General features: G+C 40.1%; 1 protein-coding gene across 4 annotated transcripts in view; it reads left to right on the forward strand.

Annotated features, from left to right (window-relative positions):
• The window catches only part of LOC124794959 (ATP-dependent DNA helicase DDX11), a 162,284-nt gene that overhangs the window by 86,746 nt on the left and 54,740 nt on the right, over positions 1 to 20,798 (forward strand). For all 4 annotated transcript variants that reach the window (XM_047258678.1, XM_047258675.1, XM_047258674.1 and 1 more), the window contains 2 exons: positions 11,916 to 12,073; positions 19,930 to 20,062. In XM_047258678.1, coding sequence (XP_047114634.1) covers positions 11,916 to 12,073; positions 19,930 to 20,062 — 291 coding nt within the window. The remainder of the gene's footprint in view (positions 1 to 11,915; positions 12,074 to 19,929; positions 20,063 to 20,798) is intronic.

Raw genomic sequence — 20,798 nt, forward strand, 5'->3', positions numbered from 1 at the left:
TGGTTTTAGAAGTGTTTCTTTCAAAGTAAATTTCCTTTTATTGCAAGACAAATTATGTTATGTGTGAGAATGTGCAATGAATTTCGTAAATCATGGAGTGTTTGACACTTTATAACACCTTGAGGTCCGGTCACTCAGAAAAATTTCAGGCCCTTGACCAGCTATTTATGCTATCATTTAAAATTTTACTGGCACATTTGTGTTTGATATATCTTAAAGGATAACACATGCTAAAAAATACCAGGCTTCAAGGTTAGGTTTTCTTATTTGTTTTAGTTCTTTCATAGATTACAAATTATACAATAAAAATGGCAAAAAGTACAATTATCTATAAGAAAAGTGCAGGTTGAGTTCTTGAGCAACTTCACACGTGATTGGCTTTTCTATGGAAAAGTCAAAGTGCTCGATGGAATGTGTATTCAGCCTGGTAACCCACAAATGTTCAGTGCACAGCAGTGAAATCGTACTTCTCAGAAATATTCAGCTGCTGCAATTTACACTGTGCTCGAAGGAACCTGCCTTAACCAAATGCTCAGAAAAAACTGCAAAAAATTTTTGACGGAGTGTCTTTGGCGTGTGGCCTTACTGCCTCTTTGATCATTTCCTCAACACCGTTGTCATTTAATTTGTATAGCCAGCATGGTAGCCAGTCCGTATAGTGGGCTAATTAGGTACCTTTTCGGCTGAGCCCCTGACAATGCAGGCATCACACTTCTGATACCTGAGCTGCTATCTCAGGGGTGGTTGCTTATCATCCTGGAGCATTGGAACTACCAGCAATGGCTGCCATTCCAGATGGCCCCTGCTGTGGATGGATGGTGCTCACAGGGAGAGCCTCTGGTCGTAGTGAGTGGTATCAGGGCATATGCTTTGCGTAAGAAACACATTAGGCTGCAAAACAGTGGCTGTTCTTCTACGTCAATCTCCTTAATTGGGAATGGATCCTTTAATGCTTTGTCTTGTGCCCATGCCCCCCTCCCTTCCCTGACTACCCCCTGGAAGAGGGCCAGTCTCACTGGCTTGGGGTGAAACCCTTTCCATGCTACCTGGTCTGCAGCAGGACTGACAGGGACACTTCCACCTGGTCATTATTTTTCGTGGAAAATATTGGAGACAAGTTTGGCGAAGTGGACTGTCTTAGTAACATATGGTCGAGTTCGCTGTTGATCAAACTTCTTCTGGTGCCCAGTCTGAGGCCCTTCACGCCTGTGACCATCTTGGTGACATCCTTGTCTCCATTACTCTTCACCAGTTTTTGAATGTAGTTCAGGGTGCCATTTTTCATAGGGACCTCATCCTTCAAACTGATGAGGAGCTTAGAACCAATCTGGAACAGCAGAGCCTTCATTTTGTGCAGCATGTTCAGAAAGGCCGTATGGGCAGTTGCATAGGTACCAGTGCCTTTATTCTGGCACTCGGTGTTTTGAGTGTTAGGCCTGTCCTCTTGCTGTATAGTGGACACACTGTGGTGAAAGTGGACACCTACTCCATGAGGGGAGCCCGTGTTCCGCCGCCTGTGGGTGTTAATTGTCACGGCCATCACTTTCTACATTTGCCAGATTCTCCAGTTTATAAGAAGGTACAGGAATAGAAGTCCCTTGATCGTACGTATACCCTGCAGTGAGTCTTGTCAGAAATATGACCTTCTTAACCCTGTGTCTGTGACATCCAACTTTGCCTCTGTTACATCTTTTTCCCATCCTCCCTTCTCCTTATCCCAGTCCTCTCAGGACCTCTTTCCCCAGTGTCTCCCCAACTGGAGGCCTGATGCCACAAGTCAGCCACAGAAGCCTCAGTTCCATGTGCCCCAAGGTTGCCCCCCACTCTTTCAGTTTCAGGTCTCTCTGAAGCCTGCTTTTTCTCTGAGCTCTGCCCTCCTCAACCTATGAATGAGGAGGGGGAGAAGGAGGAGGAGGAGGAGGAACATAAGTCCTGGAACAAAGCCCCCCCCCCCGCCCCCTCAGTGTGCCCATCCCCCTTCCAACCTGATTCTGACCTCTTATTTATGGACGTCATCCCATCCATGTTGGTGACACTCGGCACACTACAAGGCTGCCAATGTCAGTTTTCCATCCTGGATGTTATCCTCCCAGTTGACTGTTGTACGGATCCATATGTTCTACTACAACACATTGCGACCCATTTTGCATTCACATTGTGAGGTAATGGGCGAGTTGTGGCGCCCTGGAAATATTCTAAGTTCAGAGTTGACGGCGACCATGTGGGCTGCGCGGCGGGGTCGAGCTCATTAGCAAACATGTGGTGCCAAACGTTAGCCGGATGAGAGGGGTAGCCCGAGCGCATGGTCCAGCCATGTGGCCGGGAATTCCACTGTGACGAGGATGATGCTTTATGTCGATGAAGGAGATGTCTATGTGCCAAAGATGGCGGACTTTGTGAAACCTTAATGGCAGACATTTCACAGTTTGTATAGAAATTAATAGTAGCCAGATCAATCATGATACCTCAAAAGGAAACATGTACATTTCTATTATTTGCTCTATGATTCTGATGGTGTAATCAGATTTTCCATACATTTATTAAATGTCTGCTTGTGTCTGTGTATGTGCGGATGGATATGTGTGAGTATGCGAGTGTATACCTGTCCTTTTTTCCCCCTAAGGTAAGTCTTTCCGCTCCCGGGATTGGAATGACTCCTTACCCTCTCCCTTAAAACCCACATCCTTTCGTCTTTCCATCTCCTTCCCTATTTCCTGACGAAGCAGCCGATGGTTGCGAAAGCTAGAATTTTGTGTGTGTGTTTATGCTTGTTTGTGTGCCTATCAACCTGCCAGCGCTTTCGTTTGGTAAGTCACATCTTCTTTGTTTTTAGATATATTTATTGAATAATGTGTATTAGAGTGTGTTTATGGTCCAGCTGTAGAAATATTTATTTAATTTCAAGTATTTAAATGTAAATCCATTATTTTGTATGTGCTTAAATATGTGTGTGGGTGCGTTGGTTCGATAATATGGCGGGAGCACTCTAGCCAATCACAGCGCTCGTGCATGGGGAGACTGAATGGGAGGGAATTCTAGCAGTGCGGCAGTTCTGGACAGTACGGCACAGGATATGAGTGCTGGATGCAGACAATACAGCGCGTTGGATGCACAGTCGGCGGAAATACTTGGACAGTGGAGCAGTTTGCGCATGGTCGCAGAGAATAGAAATATTTCGGAGTGCTGACCTGTGTTCTTGTGTGATTTCCGTAGCTTCTGCAGTGAAGGTGTAGTGTGCATTTAAAAGTGAATATCTTGCGAGCTATGTTGTTATTCATAACTAACTACATGCAGTAGGAATCTATTGTTTCCCTGTTATTCAACTTATATTTTATTTAATTGCTGGACCATCGACACCATTAAGTGTTTTGCAGAAATATACCGCATTCTCAAAAGTACTTATACTATCGTACTCGTCATTTAAAGTCGTTAAGATAGTACCTGCAGATTTTATTTAATTGTGATCTTTCATTTATAAATTTATGTGTTATTTTCATAATTAGCAATTGCCGAGTGATAGAAACCTTCGACCATTCGATTCATGTGTGTATTCTTATCGTATACTGTATACTCAGCAGTATTTGGCCTGTAATGTGGCAACTACGTATCCCAGCCCCTAGACAACGAAACCAGCCAAAACTTTTAATGTTACAACTCTGAGTCGGAGGGTATATAGTTAAGGGCCACCACCACATCTTTCATTTTAATTTGAAAGCCCGCAGCCTCCTATCCGACTACCTTCCTCCTCTGGAACCAGTGGTATGAAGCTTCCCACTTATGTTTTACCCCTTTCAGCCAGAATCCTACAGTGAACCTTTTACTGAAAGGGAACTTCTTCTGGCCTTCTCCTTTTCCCATGCTTCAGCCCATCGGCCCAGTTCCACCCATAACCAATTGCTTTAATGCTTCGGTCCTCCACAACAGCAATAGCTCCTCTGAGTGTTGAACTGCATTTGGCTCCTAGATGCCTTCCCCTCTGTGGTTACCGTCCTTAAGCCTGGCAAGGATCTGGTGGAAACCACAGTTCGACCGGTCTTTTCTCAGCACCGCCATTTTGTTGCAGTTTTCTGTGAGCTGTGTAAGGCCTACAGCACGGCTTGGTGCCATCACATCTTATTTACACTCCATGAGTGGGGTATCCAGGACCCTCTCCCGATATTTATTCGCCAGATCCTGTCTCACTGGTCATTCTGAGTGGGGTTGGCACCATTCTCAGCTTTCTGTGGATCCAGGGGAATGGCATTCCACAGATTTCCATGTAAGTGTTCTTTTTTCCTCGTTGATATTAATGGGCTCGTGGCCTCTGTCGGATCATTGGTCACCCCTGTTTTGTCTGAGGATGATCTCTATATTTGGACTAGTTCCCACTCTGTGACCTCTACCGGGCAACAGCTCCAGATTGCCATCTGGCGCACTTCTGTGTGGACACTCTCTCATGGTTTTCTGTTATCCCCCTTAGAATGTGGATGGGGCATTTCTGTTGCTGCACTATGGTCCATCCCTATCTGCAGCTTTATGTCGATGCCCAACGCCAGACAGTGGTTCCCCAGTTCCGTTTCTTGGGACTTCTTTTTGATAACAAGCTTACTTGGTTGCCCCAAATCTGCCTTCTGAAGATTGGCTGTTTCTGTAAACACTATTCATTTGCTTCCTTGCCCACACATCTTGGGGCACAGATCGTTAGACTCTTCTCCACCTTTATTGGGCCTTAGTTTTGTCCTAGCCAAACTATAGTAGTCAAGATTATGGCTCAGCTTCCCCTTCCACACTGCTCCTCTTGGACCTGATACACCTTTGTGGTATCTGTTTGGCCACTGGTGCCTTACGCACTAACTCTGTTGATAGGCTCATGTTTGATGTTAGGACGAGGTTCAATGGTCCCAGCTCCTGGTTTTCTATACAATCACTCTCTGTACTTTCCCTGCTCACCTTTCCTGTTCTATTCTTTTTTTGTGGCTTCAGGATTTCGCCTGCCCGTTGTCCATCTGCGGGTGGTTTTACCATTGGGCTGTGCCTCACTTGTCTCTGCCATGATTTCCGTCTTCCCTCTGTGTTGTGTTCCCCACTTTCTCTCCTGAACAGACTCTCGCCTCGAATTCTCATTAGTTCCTCAGCCCCCATTTTGGATGGATACTTATGGGGTTTTAAAGCCTTCATTGCTCTGATGGTGTTCTGTTGTTTTTTTCCACCTGCCCATATGAGAGTTTCAGGATGCTATTGTTTTTTACGCTGATGGCTTTAAACGTGGAATCACACTAGATATGCCTTCATGTCTTCTTTTGGCACAGATCATCTCTTGCCTCCCGAGTGTGGGGTATTTACGATGGAACTGATAGCCATTTACAGGTCCCTCTACTTTATTAAACTGCCCTTTCTCACCCAAGTTTTGTTACACAAGTACTTGATGAGCGGCCTTCATGCTATCGTATGGTGTTTTTCCCGCTGCCTCTTGGTCCCTGAGCCATCCGCAACATTCTTGCTATCTTGACCGTGCTGCTTATTCAGTTGATTTCCTTTGGGTTCCTGGCCATGAGGATACCCCAGGTAATGAGCTTCTCGATCTTCCAGCTGGGGGAGGGTCATGGCATCATTTATCTTCATTTTCCATGACCTCTGCAGGGATGGATTTGTGACTTCACTTCAAATTCCTTTTCCTGCAGTTGTGGGCTGTCCCTGGTAGGGTTGTGTGATTAAGGGGATTCCTGCCATGTGGCATTCTTCTCCCCACCCCTACCAGTGAGAATCTAGTGTCCTCTGTGCCATCTTCATATCAGCCATACCAGGTTGACCCTTGTTTATTTACACCAAAATGAGCCTCCCCCCACCATTTTGTAGTTAAGGGGCCCCCTTCACAGTGATCCATATTTTGCTGGACAGTCCCTTCGTTTTGGCCCTTCACACTAAATATGCCCTCCTCCTCTCCTTGTCTCAGGTGTTAGCAGATGAACCTCGCATGGTTACATCCGTCCTCGGCTTTCTTTATGAAAGTGGTTTGTCCTCCCGAGATTTAAGTACTTGAATTTCCTTCCAGAAATGGAGTACCTTGGTTAATGTTGGTGCTGGTTTGGGAGGCCTTCATCTTTGTCTCTGCACTGGGACATCGACATTACTGATTTTTTTCAGATGCTGATACATATATTTTTGTAAACAGATTGCGCACAGTGGTTGAGTGAGTGAACACCAGGAGCGTGCTCGACATAGGTGTTAAACGTTCGTTAGCTCAATCGAGACTGGGCATAGACTGTAGATTTTGAGTGATGTCCAAATATTTAAAGATTGAAAAATGGCTATGTCAGATTCAGGCAAAAAAGTATTGGCAAAAGTTCGGTTAGTGAAAAATGTGATGGTTTTGAACGTTTCTAGAGTTGTTTTGTGCATCTGTGTGAGGAATACCTGACTTACATATACAAATGCCATATTAAAAATTACTATAAATTATGCAAAAATCTTAATTAAGTGCTTATTTTTTAATGAAGTATGCCATTTTGTGCACAAAATTCAAGTCTGCAAATATATAATGGCAAAGGTTGGATTGTAATGAGCATAGAAGCAAAATCTACAGTGGAAAATGAAGCTAGTTCTGAACTGAATGTTAGTTATCTCGTAAATTATTAGCTTTGCAGAATTTTAGATGTGTTCTTTGAAATATGAACTGCTAGTCTTTATGTGTCACTATGCCCAGAAACACATACTAACCCTCAAGGCTTTTCTTATTCCTTAATGAGATGGGATTTTCAGTTAGATGCAGCTTTAAATTAAATGGTTTCGCAGTAAAACTAAGTGCAGCATTAGAATCAGCACATCAGAAATGTTATGTTTAATAATGAATCTGATTGGGAAGTAGTTTAGTGTTTTGGAATATTCGAACACTGCCACATGTATACTACTTGGAAAATGTACAAGATTTAAGAAATAAGCAAGTAGAAAAAAGAAAATTATTTGTTAACAGCAGTTGAAGTCATAAACAGATGGAATAATTCTAATTAACTATGTCACTTTGGGAAGGTTTACTGCTGAAATTCTGAGAACAAGGTAGTATTATCACCAAGTGTTCCTTATGCACACTGAACAGTTGTTCCTTCTGCTTGCTGTTCATGTATGGTACAGGAAAGGGGGAAATGTAGAGGTATCCAAAGTTCCCATCACCATGCACTGTAATGTGACTAATGGAATACAGGTGTAGTCATAATTTACTTACTGTGGATGTCCTATGTATCTTGCTAAATTCTTTTTTTTAATGTGAAATGAAACAAATCTTGTGAACTTGCTTTAGTAGTATAAAATGTGTTGGACTTTATGAGCATACATTATTTACTGGTCACTTGCTAGGTGGCGCAACCACAACTGTAGTAATCCATTTCAGCTAATCAAACCAAGGCAGCTGCTGGCAAATAGGTGCAGAACAGGTGAACCTAAAGAATGTACAAAGTTTACAATGACAAATAACCTTAGCTTGACTGTATCAAAGTGCTGCAGCATCAATTACTAGAACACGAGGAAAGATGAAACCATAAGATGAAAATGATGGCAATCAAACGAAATGGATAGAATCCCCAAATACATCCAGCTTACCAGCAAGTGCGGTTAGCCAACCACAGAAGCGACCAGGACACAAACACAGCTCATACGTAGTGCACAGATCATATCCACGGAAGACCGCCCAAGCTCGCATGTGCAGAACTGGAGGTCCAACACAGGAGCCCAGTTGTTCCGAAGCTGCGTTAGCACTGGCAGGAACAAAACGAAACTGTGAAATAACTCCATGATGCACACGAAGAGAGAACATCTGTGCAAAACCAAAATCCGGTTTTGTACAGATGTTCCACTAAATTTCTTGGTTGGGTTTGATTCCTTCCATTGCTAATGTGTCTTTGGAACCATTTGACTCCTATGTTGGACCTCTGGTTCCACACATACACTCCTGGACAGTCTTTTGTGAACATAACCTACACACCACACCTGTGTTGTGTTGGTGTCCTGGTCACTTCACCTGTTGTTTGCACATGACACTTGCTGATAACCTGGATATGCTGGGGGATTCTTGTCCATTTCCTTTGATTGCCGTCATTTTTTTCTTACAGTTTCATCTTGCCTTGTGTTTTCTCTCATTTTACAGATGAAGGGTATGTTTTTATACGCCAGTTTCAAGCAGGAAGATGGGGAACATATATTATTTACCCTCATGGGGATGTAATCACAATGTAATTGGCACTGCAGCACTTTGATACAGACAAGCTAAGGTTAGTTCTAATTGTAAACTTTGTCCTCCTTAGGTTCACTTGCTTCTCACCTGAACATGCAACTTTTTGGTTACAAAACTAGTTGTAACTGAGTGAATAATAAATGAATTCCCAGCAGCTATTGCGTTAATAGTGACCTTTCAGCACTGCACAAGGTGTAAAATTCCTTGTGGTCCAGCTGTATAACAAGCTAAAATGGAGCAAAGGAAAAATAAATTAATAAAGAAGTAAACAAAATGTTTCTTCAGCAGAAGCAAGTAGTAAGAATAATATGTTAAGTTGATATTTGTGCATCTTGTAGAGAATCGTGCATCTCGCAGAAGCCATTTCAAGGATCATGAAATTTTTACACCAACTTCCCAATACATTTACTCCTTAATGGTTTTTGTTGCTTATAATAAAAATCAATTCCAATGGAACTGTAACTTACACATTTGCAATACAAAATGCAGAAATAACTTTCTTGTGGATTATCCTTCTTGCCCAGGACTCATAATGGAGTTATGTACTCTGGTGATAAAGTATTCAACAAGCTCCTATCTAGCAGAATACTTTACCACCAGAGTACATAACTCCATTATGAGTCCTGTATGTGTTACAAAATGATAATGTACTACAAGTTGTAAAAACATTTTCTTTGAAAAATGACTCTGTAATCAAGCAAATATTAAGCTATTAATATGAGATAAGTAGCAGGTATACAATAAAACTGAGGAAGCAACAGGTTTTTCAAAGTAGCAGTTTCCTTACTAATTTACTCAATTACATTTAGGTGACACAAGTGTGAATAGCATTTGGCAGTATGGTGGTAATTAACTGATAATACAAGGTACAGATTAAATTTCTATGCTGCCCTTGTCTCATGTTAATAAGTACCTTGATTTGTTCCACGTTCCTGAAAGTTCTTGATGAATCTACGGTACATGAATGAATGAATGAATGAATGAATGAATGAGTGGAGGTAGTCAGAATTTTGAGGAATGGTATTACATGGATTATTAAAGAATATTAAATGTTAGATTAATGTAAATGATTATAAAGCAGGGAAAATGTGATGAGAGAGAGAGAGAGAATATTAACTAGTAACACAGATGAAAATATGGTGATAAGGAGCAATTACAGAAGTGTTGTTTTAGTTTAAAGTTTATGAAGTGTTTCAAGTTAACAACTGCAGGTGAATGATACACAGTAATTGCCATAAATGCTGTTTCATCTAAATTTTTGTGTTTTTAATGACAGACGATCCAGAATGACACTGACCATAGTGAAAATACGTGTTTGTAACTGTAACTGTTAGCATTTAAATGCTTCTTGAATAAGCGTTATGTGTTAGGTTCATTGTGAATTGTTGAATATTAACTACTGCATAGTATTATCTAATTAAATTGAAATTAATAATCAAGCTGTGTTTAAATGGAACATATACATTGTGTGGGTACTGTGTTCAGGGTCACAGCTCTTAACATTCCAGTGTTTACCTGCAAATGATCTGCCTCCCAACTAAATACATTCTGACTGCCTAAATTAAACTTGAGACATCTAATGTCCACAGACTTTAGCTTGAAGTGGATGTGGAAGCTTACAACATATCACATTACATTCACCTGTAAAATTATAAATAATGTAAAATGAAACAAAAATTACTTGGCTGCTGAGAGTAATGTCAATTAAGCTTTAATATTTGATTAACGCTGGTAAACTGTATAAAATTTGTGGGGAAACAGCTACAATAATATAAAATAAATGTCGCTGTTGGTATTAAAAAGCCAGACCGAGAGTATGATCTTTGAAGAAATTATCATTACTCATCATATGAAGGTTGTTAACTATCTCTAATTATTATTTGGTTAATGCTCTGTAATTGTATGCCAATGTTAGAAACATCCTATAGGATAGGATAAAGTAACTTATATAGTGTTCTGTGAATTCATTGTATGGCGTTTCTTTTTGCTAGTTAATTGAGTTACCGTAACAAATGGACATGCTCCATCATCACACAAGGAGTTCTAGTCAGAAAAATCACTAGGTGCTGTCAGCTATTAGCAGGACATATTAAATAACTGGAACTGAAAGAAGGAGTGAAGCCATATTACAAGCTAGATGTGCAGACAGAAGAGTGTATAAGAAGAAAATTGCATGGCACAGTGATGGACAGATTCAGGAGGTGTAAGAATAGAAATGGCCACACTGATTGGGCATACTTTCGTGAAAGGAAAAGAGAAAGAACAACTAAAGACAAAATAAGCTGGAACAGGATGAAATAGAGTGGATGATTAGTTCACTTTTATAGTTTACGTTTCACGGGAATATTAATGGTATGGCCACCATTAACAGAGCTGAAACATTCTCATACATAAGGCTACTTGTGAATTCATCTCTGAAAACTTCCCTTTGACACATTGTACAGTCACATAATATACAATGCCTGTTTTGTGAATGGTTCTGTTCCTCACCATCAGTCTGTCCCTAGTCAGTTTCTCTCTTTTTCCCACCACCAGTCTGTCTAAGGAATTTATACCCAACATAAGATCACCCCCTAGATGGACTACAAAAGCAACTAACAATGTGCGACCTCTGATTACGCAGCTTTACAGCTTCTAGCAACAGCATCATTGGTTGACATGTTTGGTGTCCCATGTACGAGCAACAAATCGCTGCTACAAGTTCAGCTTATAAGCTGACTGATAACTTACACTGAGGCACAAATGATATTGCTTGAGAGCACGGCTTAAAAATTGGCCTTAAACAGGAAAATTGAGTGACAGGGGAATACTATATGAAAAATATACCACAATGGGCACATTTATATCCACAGTAGAGATGATGACTATTTAAATTCTTAAAGTGCTCTGTAATGGCTCTGCATAAATTCAGCTATTCAGTAAACGGTTTACAGAACTGTTTTCTTATGTGACCACAAACTTTCAGCAGCCAGTCTGTGTTATTATTATTATTATTATTACAGCTGCAAAATCCAAACAGCAACAAAATTCCTCAGATTAGTTTAAATAAGTGAAGATAAATGAAAGATGAGTGTGTTTTAGAAATAAAACCCAACCTTCATCATATGCAGGAATGCCTTTGATCTTAATATTCTTATTTAAAAAGAGAGAAAATAAATAAAAGCGATACTTGTAGTTGTTTGTCCACTAACTTGGTCATAACCATGCACTATTGATTAGGCATAAATTAGTTATGGTAAATTTTATGCCTCTTGTCCCACAAAAGTTGAGCTGTACTAATACAAATGTTTTGGAAAAATCTTTTAGCAAATTCTTGCTTAGAACTAGCTCAAAGTTTTCTCATCATTGCCTGTTGTGTGGGGTATAGTGACAATACTCAGACGGATTTGAATCTAAATGCTACCCATTATAATGGAAGGCGGGAAGCAACACAAATGTCACCCACATAGGCCACTAACGTAACTGTACATGTGCTATTTTGTCACCTGAAAGTGTTGTGTACTGTCAGTTGTTTATGTAACTTACACAGAATGCAGCCTAAATCAAACCCTGCCCAATGTATTTTTTTCTTTCTGGTGGAATAATTTCTTGCCAGTGTTTTCAGTGTGTTCTGTCTTTAAAATGGTTATGAAAATGGTTTTACGATATTCCAGAGGGTCTACCTTGTGTAAGAAAGTATTTTCAGCTTGTGAATTTTAATACCATTTTTCAGGTGGTAGGCCTGGTCACCATCCTGATGTCAGTACTGGTTTGCGAGCTGCAGAAGAGAAGATGTATACACTAACAGATTTTCTGTTATTTGCAGAAATTGATAATATCAATCCATACGTGTTACTGCAATTTTGCAAGAAGAGTAAGCTGGCACATAAGGTAATACCATGCTGATTTGTGACATTTTGATTAGGATATTTTGATTAAAACAAATTGGTTTACCTGGGTTCAAATTTCGCCTGTGCTTCTTATTATTCTTCAAGTTGGCAATATTATGAGAAGGATACTTGCTACTCACCATATAGTGGAGATGCTGAATCACAGATATATTGTTTAATTGTAGAAGTTGGTATAGATATGATTGACAAGCTTTACTGTTGTGAAATTTGGAACACTTTCTTACTAGAAATCTTATAAATACATCCCAAGATTTTTGTTAATACTGACCAGTATTGCACTAAATTCATATTGTTTTGTAAAAATACTTGTAACAAATGTCTATTTTGCATTTGAAGGATGCCTAGGCTTGATGTGGTTTAAAGGTTTATAGCCAATATTTATTGAGGACTAAACTAAAAAGCATTTGCACTTAAAGGGAGACAGAAAAATAAAATTCGGAAATATTTATTTCTATGATATGAAAAATTGTGTGCCTCAGTGGATAAGAGCCAGATCCAAGGTTTGGTCCTCTGTTGGTACTAAGGTTTTGCTGCCATTTTAGTTTCTTTCCTCTCTGGGGTAATGATTTGATAATGTGAAAAATACCAGGGTGTACTATGGATCAGAACCCACATTAATCTGTAGGACCCACTACAAAAGGCCAGGCAAGTCAGTTCAAAGGTTGAAGGAAGGCAAGGGTGAACCACCACCTGTAGGACTGTGCCTACTAAAGCATCTATGTAGAGTAAATAAAGACTGGCGACCAGCAGTATAATTAATAATCCAGAAATTAGCTTTACATAGTGATGAATTGTAAAACAGATTAATGCATTAACTATGCAGAATGAAAAATAATCTTTTCTGACACAGGCACTCTAATTGATAAACCTAAATCTTAAATGTGGAAACATGGATCCCTTCTTCTGAGCGTGAAGTGACCAAGGAGTGGATGGTAGAGCCCCTAGTGTTTCACCAGTGGGATGGCAGAAGTACCATAAACACTCTTGTTAATGAGAACTGTCTTCTGAGCTCTCTAGAGTTCATGTATGTGATTGATTTCTTGCTTCACCCATTCATTCTGTGGTACATGATCTGTAAATCCTATCAGGAAAGAAAATTTTTAGGAATGTCTTATGAGTCAAGGTGTAAATTTAAGGTCGAAAGTAACTACCAGAATACATCTGTATGCTGGGATTAGTCTGCTGTGTGTGTTTTAGCTGCATAAAGCTATAGTTGGACTAAATACAGTTCTTAGAAAAAAGATTATTGCTTTGGTAAAAAGGATGTAAAATGAACAGAAACTTGCTTCTGTCCTACTTAGACTAAATAGCTGCTCTTTATTTATTGCTTCTTCAGAACAATTATCTGCACATTAATGTCATGAAAGGCAACTATTTGACTGCAAACAAAGGTGGGAGATACTTCACTAGTCTACCTCATGGTATAGGAGGTATAACTAATCTCAATCTCTTCCTTTCTGTAGCAGCAGTTACTGCCTTTGCTCACTCCTGCATTGTGTCTACTACTACGTACTTCCACATCTTTCTTGGCTGTCCTCATCTCTCCCTTTACCATCACATACTTTATTTACCTTGGCAGGTGATGTCCAAACCATTTCAGCTGATATGCTTCTCCCGAGGCTTTATTTATAAATCCCAAATTGCTCTGTTTGGGATCCTGTCGTGCCTACTTTTATTTTCTGGTGTCTCATTTCTGCTGCATGTATCAGACTTTCTGATCAGCTACTCACAATCCGTGATTCCCAGTCATAGTTCAGCTAATTTTGTTTCTTTCAATATCTGTCTGTTGTGAGGAAGTTCCATTTGACTACTTTAGACAGTTGGCCGGTTGCCCCATCTCTTTGCCTAATTTTGTCTTTCATCTTCTTATCTGCTCTGAAGATAGAGCCCAAGTACTCAAATTTACAAACCTGTTCTTACGCCTTTGCTTCAAATGTGCTCTTTCTCCATTTTGTTTGTAATCATGGTTTCGATTTTTCCAGCAAAATGCATTCATTCCTTTCTTCTTAAGCTCTTCCACCCAGACATTAATGTTGCAGTGGAAGTTTTTATCAAAGAGGGCAATGTTGCCAGGTCACCTGAAAAAGCCAAGTGGTCAGTTGAATGGCTTACATCTGGTGATTTCCAGCAGTCAGATTTTTAATATTCTACATCTACACCTACATCAATACTCCGCAAGCCACCTGGCGGTGTGTGGCGGAGGGCACTTTACGTGCCACGGTCATTACCTCCCTTTTCTGTTCCAGTCGCATATGGTTCGCGGGAAGAACGACTGTCTGAAAGCCTCCGTAGGCGCTCTAATCTCTCTAATTTTACATTTGTGATCTCCTCGGGAGGTATAAGTAGGGGGAAGCAATATATTCGATACCTCATCCAGCAACGCACACTCTCGAAACCTGGCGAGCAAGCTACACCGCGATGCAGAGCGCCTCTCTTGCAGAGTCTGCCACTTGAGTTTGCTAAACATCTCCGTAACGCTATCACGGTTACCAAATAACCCTGTGACAAAATGTGCCACTCTTCTTTGGATCTTCTCTATCTCCTCCGTCAACCCGATCTGGTACGGAACCCACACTGATGAGCAATACTCAAGTATAGGTCAAACGAGTGTTTTGTAAGCCACCTCCTTTGTTGATGGACTACATTTTCTAAGCACTCTCCCAATGAATCTCAACCTGGCACTCGCCTTACCAACAATTAATTTTATATGATCATTCCACTTCAAATCGTTCCGCACGCATACTGCCAGATATTTTACGGAAGTAACTGCTACCAGTGTTTGTTCCGCTATCATATAATCATACAATAAAGGATCCTTCTTTCTATGTATTCGCAATACATTACATTTGTCTATGTTAAGGGTTAGTTGCCACTCCCTGCACCAAGTGCCTATCCGCTGCAGATCTTCCTGCATTTCGCTACAATTTTCTAATGCTGCAACTTCTCTGTATCCTACAGCATCATCCGCGAGAAGCCGCATGGAACTTCCGACACTATCTACTAGGTCATTTATATATATTGTGAAAAGCAATGGTCCCATAACACTCCCCTATGGCATGCCAGAGGTTACTTTAACGTCTGTAGATGTCTCCCCATTGATAACAACATGCTGTGTTCTGTTTGCTAAAAACTCTTCAATCCAGCCACACAGCTGGTCTGATATTCCGTAGGCTCTTACTTTGTTTATCAGGCGACAGTGCGGAACTGTATCGAATGCCTTCCGGAAGTCAAGGAAAATAGCATCTACCTGGGAGCCTGTATCTAATATTTTCTGGGTCTCATGAACAAATAAAGCGAGTTGGGTCTCACATGATCGCTGTTTCCAGAATCCATGTTGATTCCTACAGAGTAGATTCTGGGTTTGCTGCTACATGTGTTCATTATGTGGTAAAGGCATAAGCAAGGGACTGTGGTCTTGCTTGGACGTCTTGCTTGTAGTGAAGTCAGCAGATCTCTGATTTTGTGTTCTCATAGAGTTATTTTTGAAAACATTACTGGAGATATCAGTGATCAAAATACAGTCTTCAAAATTAATTATAGTAGTCTAAAGGTTTACTAAAAGATGACCGGTTTCAATCATCACAGGCTCGAAACCGGTCACCTTTTAATAAAAATGCCTTGTTATCCAGACTATTATAATTAATCTCATCTAGTTCTTGAAGATTGCATAGGGGATCCTGGTGGCTCAACATATAGCTTTGCTAACTGTCGCATTCCTATATGGACTTTCAGAGACAAGTCCTTGAACTCTGTCTGTTGCTTCCTGCAGGTCTAGAAATATAGCATAGAAGAACTTGTTTCCTCCAGAAGTTTTTGACCAGCCATCCTAAGTGTGAAAATGGGATGTTGAGTGTGCCGATCTAGGTCAAAAGAGTGAATGTGATGAGACTATCCAGTGGTGTGCCTGAAGCCATCCTCAGCTCCATATTTCAAGTTGTTGTCCAAATTATTTCTTGGATCCACAATAATTAAAACACATCACTGGTCACATTATTGAGCACTTGCCTTAAAAAAATAATAGTTACCTGTCATCTGCCACCAAGGAGCTCTACACTTGCTCCAACAGTACCCTCCTGTGTCTGCTGCCTGTCTGTAAGACTCTCTTGGTTTTCCTATTTGTTTTACTTTGTAGAATTTATTTTCTTGTAATGTCCAATATTGTTGACTGCTTTTGATTTCACTGTGTTGCTTGGATCTTTTATTTCATTGTGTGTGTGGTTTTTTTTTTAAAAAGTGTCCATAGCTCTCTATTGCACATACACTATGTGACCAAAAGTATCCAGACATGTGGCTGAACATGACTTATAATTTTGTGGCGCCCTCATCGGTAATGCTGGAATTCAATATGGTGTTGGCCCACCCTTAACCTTGATGACAGCTTCCACTCTCACAGGCATACAATCAGGTGCTGGAAGGTTTGTTGGGGAATGGCAACCCATTCTTCACGGAGTGCTGCACAGAGAAGTATCGATGTTGGTCGGTGAGGCCTGGTATGAAGTCAGTGTTCCAAAACATCCCAGAGGTATTCAATAGGATTCAGGTCAGGACTCTTTGCAGGCCAGTCCATTACAGGGATGTTACTGTCGTGCACTATGCCACAAGCCCTACATTATGAACAGGTGCTTGATCATGTTGAAAGATGCAATTGCCATCCTCAAGTTGCTCTTCAACAGTAGGAAGCCAGAAAGCACTTAAAACATCAATGTAGGCCTTTGACGTGATGGTCCCATGCAAAACAACAAGGGGTGCAAGCCCCCTTCATGAAAAACATGACCCCACCATAACACCAGTGCCTCTGAATTTTACTGTTGGCACTACACATGCTAGCAGTTGACATTCACAGGGCATTCGCCATACCCACATCCTGCCATTGGATCGCCACATTGTATACTGTGATTCGTCACTCCATACAATGTTTTTCCACTGTTCAATCGTCCAGTATTTATCCTCCTTACAGCAAGCAAGACATCGTTTGGCATTTACCGGCGTGGTGTGTGGCTTATGACCAGCCGCTCGACCAGGAAATCAAAGTTTTTTCACCATGAGCCTAACTGTCATAGTATTTGCAGCGGAACCTGTTGCAGTTTGGAATTACTGTTTGATGGTCTGGATAAATGTCTGCCTATTACACATTACGACCCTCTTCAACTGTCGGCAGTCTCTGTCAGTCAACAGACGAGGTCGGCTTGTATGCTTTTGTGTTGTACTGTCCCATCACATTACCACTTCATTGTCACTTCTGTAACAGTGGATCTAGGGGATGTTTAGGAGTGTGGAAATCTAGCGTACAGGCTTATGGCACAAGTGACACCCAATCACCTGACCACGTTCAAAGTCCATGAGTTCTGCAGAGCACCCAGTTCTGCTCTCTCAAAATGTCGTAATGACTACTGAGGTCGCTGACATGGAGTGCCTGGCAATAGTTGGCAGCACAATGCACCTAATATGAAAAACATATGCTTTTGAGGTTGTCCAGATACTTTTGATAACATAGTGTATAAAGACAGAAGCTATCAGACATACATTGTATCCTGAATTTTTTTGCTGATTTGGAATGTTTGACCTGATTTAAGATGCATTTTCACTTTTCTCACCACAGTTTTGAGGATAATGACACTCAAGCCACAATTTTGTTTTGTCTTTAATAATGCACAAGTTATTTTTTAATTTACCCTATAGGGTTTCTTCTTCTTCTTCTTCTTCTTCTTCTTCTTCTTCTGTGTGGCTCCACGTCTTAAAGCTATTCATGGATCAAAGTGAAACCACTAAGGGCAGTATGATTAGAAAACTAATGGTCAATGGAGGTCAGACTGTATTCACCTCATTTGCCTTTGTAAGTTTTACTGTGGCGAGTAAGCGAAAAATAAATCCAGATAGATATCTGGGTGTCATGAGCTAATACCAAATGACATGAAACCAGCATCAAAATCCGTATGTCCGTTTCTTCAAAATCATGTCAATATTTTTGCCACACGCTTAATTTAATCCATTAGGTTTTGTAGGATCATGTAAGTCAAAGCTACCAGTCATGAAATGAGCTGGTAACTCGTAAAATCGATAACTTTCATTTTATCAGCATGAATGTCTTGTATGGTTTCACATTCATTAAATCAAATGTCTGAATGTGTAAAAGCCACTGTAATTAGTTATTTGCCCATGTATGTGACGTTATTCTGCAGTAAATTATGTGTTGTGTGTGGGTGCAAAACATTGACAGTAGGTGTTACAGGAGGCTATTGTAGATTAGATGACTTGATCAGGACACTTGGCAACAAGTCAGTGAGAAAAAGTCTAATATCTAACGTAATGAAAGAAAGGAAGAGACAGGGAGAGAATGCTTACCACACATTAAAAAATGAATTACATTATTTAATTGGATAGATAAAAAATCTACTCACCAAGTGGGGGCGGAACACACACACATAAAAGACTGTTGCTGTTGGCAAGTTTTTGGAGACAGTGTCTCCTTCTTCAGGCAGAAGCGTTGAAAGGAAAGGAAGAAGGGTGAAGAAAAAGGACTGGAGAGGTCTAGGAAAAGAGGTAGATTTTGGGAAAGTCACTCAGAACCATGGGTCAGGGGAGACTTACCGTACAGGATGAGAAGGAAAGACTGATTGTTGGGGACTGCATCGGACGGATTTTCAAACTTCAGGTCTCATCCAATGCAGTCCCCAACAATCAGTCTTTCCTTCTCATCCTGTACGGCAAGTCTCCCCTGACTCACAGTTCTGAGCGACTTTCCCAAAATCTACCTCTTTTCCTAGACCTCTCCAGTCCTTTTTCTTCACCCTTCTCCCTTCCCCTTCAACCCTTCTGCCTGAAGAAGGAGCCACTGCCTCCAAAAGCTTGTGTATCACAATAGTCTTTTATGTGTGTGTGTTCTGCCACCGCGTGGTGAGTAGATTTTCTATTTATACAATTAAATAATTTTATCAATAATTAAAATGAATTACATGTCATTCTGAAATGATGGTAGCTTTCGAGCAACAGGAGTGGAAAAGTGAATCAAACCAAACTTACGGTTGATGGCCAAAACAACAGCAACAACAACCACCATTATTTGAGAAACATGTACGCTAGTAATAGCATATGAAAACCCTGCAGCAGTATATAAAATGATCTGTATAGATATTGACTGGTCAAATTAGATGAAGGCTTCCAATAGTTAGGTATACAAGAAACCTTTTTCAGCTGTATTCATCTGAAAATCATGGAGCATATTTTTATTATTCTTTATTTTTGTTTTTGATACATTTTCAATAGATCACTAAGCAGGTGTAAACACAAGGATGTGGAATGAGTCAAAACATCTCCAAAAATATGACATGTTGAGTGGTCAGTAGTTAGCTCACTCTGTAGGACAGTGTTCAAAAGGTGAAAAAGGTTCTCATTCTTGTTTGTAAGCCTAATAACTGCTCAGTGCTTCAAATATATATAACTGATCACCCTTTCACCTCCCATTATTTATATTCAACCTAGGACTTTTCATTACCCTGGTGTAAAAGTATGTTTTATTTTCTTTTTAACCTTTATCATTCCTGTCTCTCCATGCCACAACTTGTATTATCATCAATTATTTCTCTAATCACGGACATGTTTGCACAGTTCATTAAATGTTTGAATTACAGAGATAAACACCAGCTTCTAATCTGGTATTTCGCAACAGTTCAAAATCTGAGTCATTTTAGTGTCAGTATTGCCAGCTCATTTCAGACTGCAACTGGCAACTGGGTGTTGTTTCTCGTGCAATCTTGACAACTTTTCCTTAAATGTGATTTATCTTTATAATTTTTACAACACCACAAGAAAATTTACATATGACTTTGGATACTTCAGATTCGGCGTTATGGAGAGCTTTATGAATCAACTGTGAAAATACACCCAGAGAAAAAAGGTGGTCTGAAAGCTCTTCTAAGTGAAATGGTCCATGCCAGTTCCAAAAATGGAATTAAAGGAAAAGTGGCAGCAGGTACAGTAGTACAGTTTCATAAGTATTTGTCGAGAATATTGGAACGGCGCTGTTTACAACTGTTATGTAAGGAAAAGAAATTACAAAATAAATATATGAATGTATGTAGCAACAGGTTCAGTATAACATGTGTACAATGCAGTCATTTGGAAACTATTCATTTGAAAATATGTTATGTAACTAGTCAGTACAATGCCTTTAAGTGACTTATTTCTTTGTTAATTTTTTGTGTCAGCATTATTTACAAAAACAGACACTATTCATAGAATACAGGAACTTAAAAAAATGTGAAGAACCTTAAATGGTAATAGAGGTTTCTTTGGCAGAACAAAGCATAAATTTGAGACAGGTTTGGATGAAGCAAGGTGGTGAAGGAAAAATGCAGCAAATCACATAGAAATCTGAGTGAAAAAAATGTACAAGAAACACCCAAATATATAAAGTTTGACATTTTTATCTTAGATGATCATAAATGTGTGACTGGCAGCATTACAAATAAATGAGCATGTAGTTGAAACAGAGCACATTGTAAATGCTTATATTCAGCAAACATGGACATCTGCAATATCTTAATGTAGTTCTCTTGTAGTTTGGCCCCACAGAAACTTCAGGTAGGTGATATTTAAAGTATTTTGAGTTGAAAGATGCAATAAATTGGAACAGATAATGAAGGGAAGAACGACATTGTCATAAGCTCAAGTTAAAGAAAGGCTTACACAATAGGTGGGCAGAATAA

The sequence above is a fragment of the Schistocerca piceifrons genome, chromosome 4, assembly GCF_021461385.2.
Source record: "Schistocerca piceifrons isolate TAMUIC-IGC-003096 chromosome 4, iqSchPice1.1, whole genome shotgun sequence".
In the NCBI taxonomy this organism is placed as follows: Eukaryota; Metazoa; Arthropoda; class Insecta; order Orthoptera; family Acrididae; genus Schistocerca; species Schistocerca piceifrons.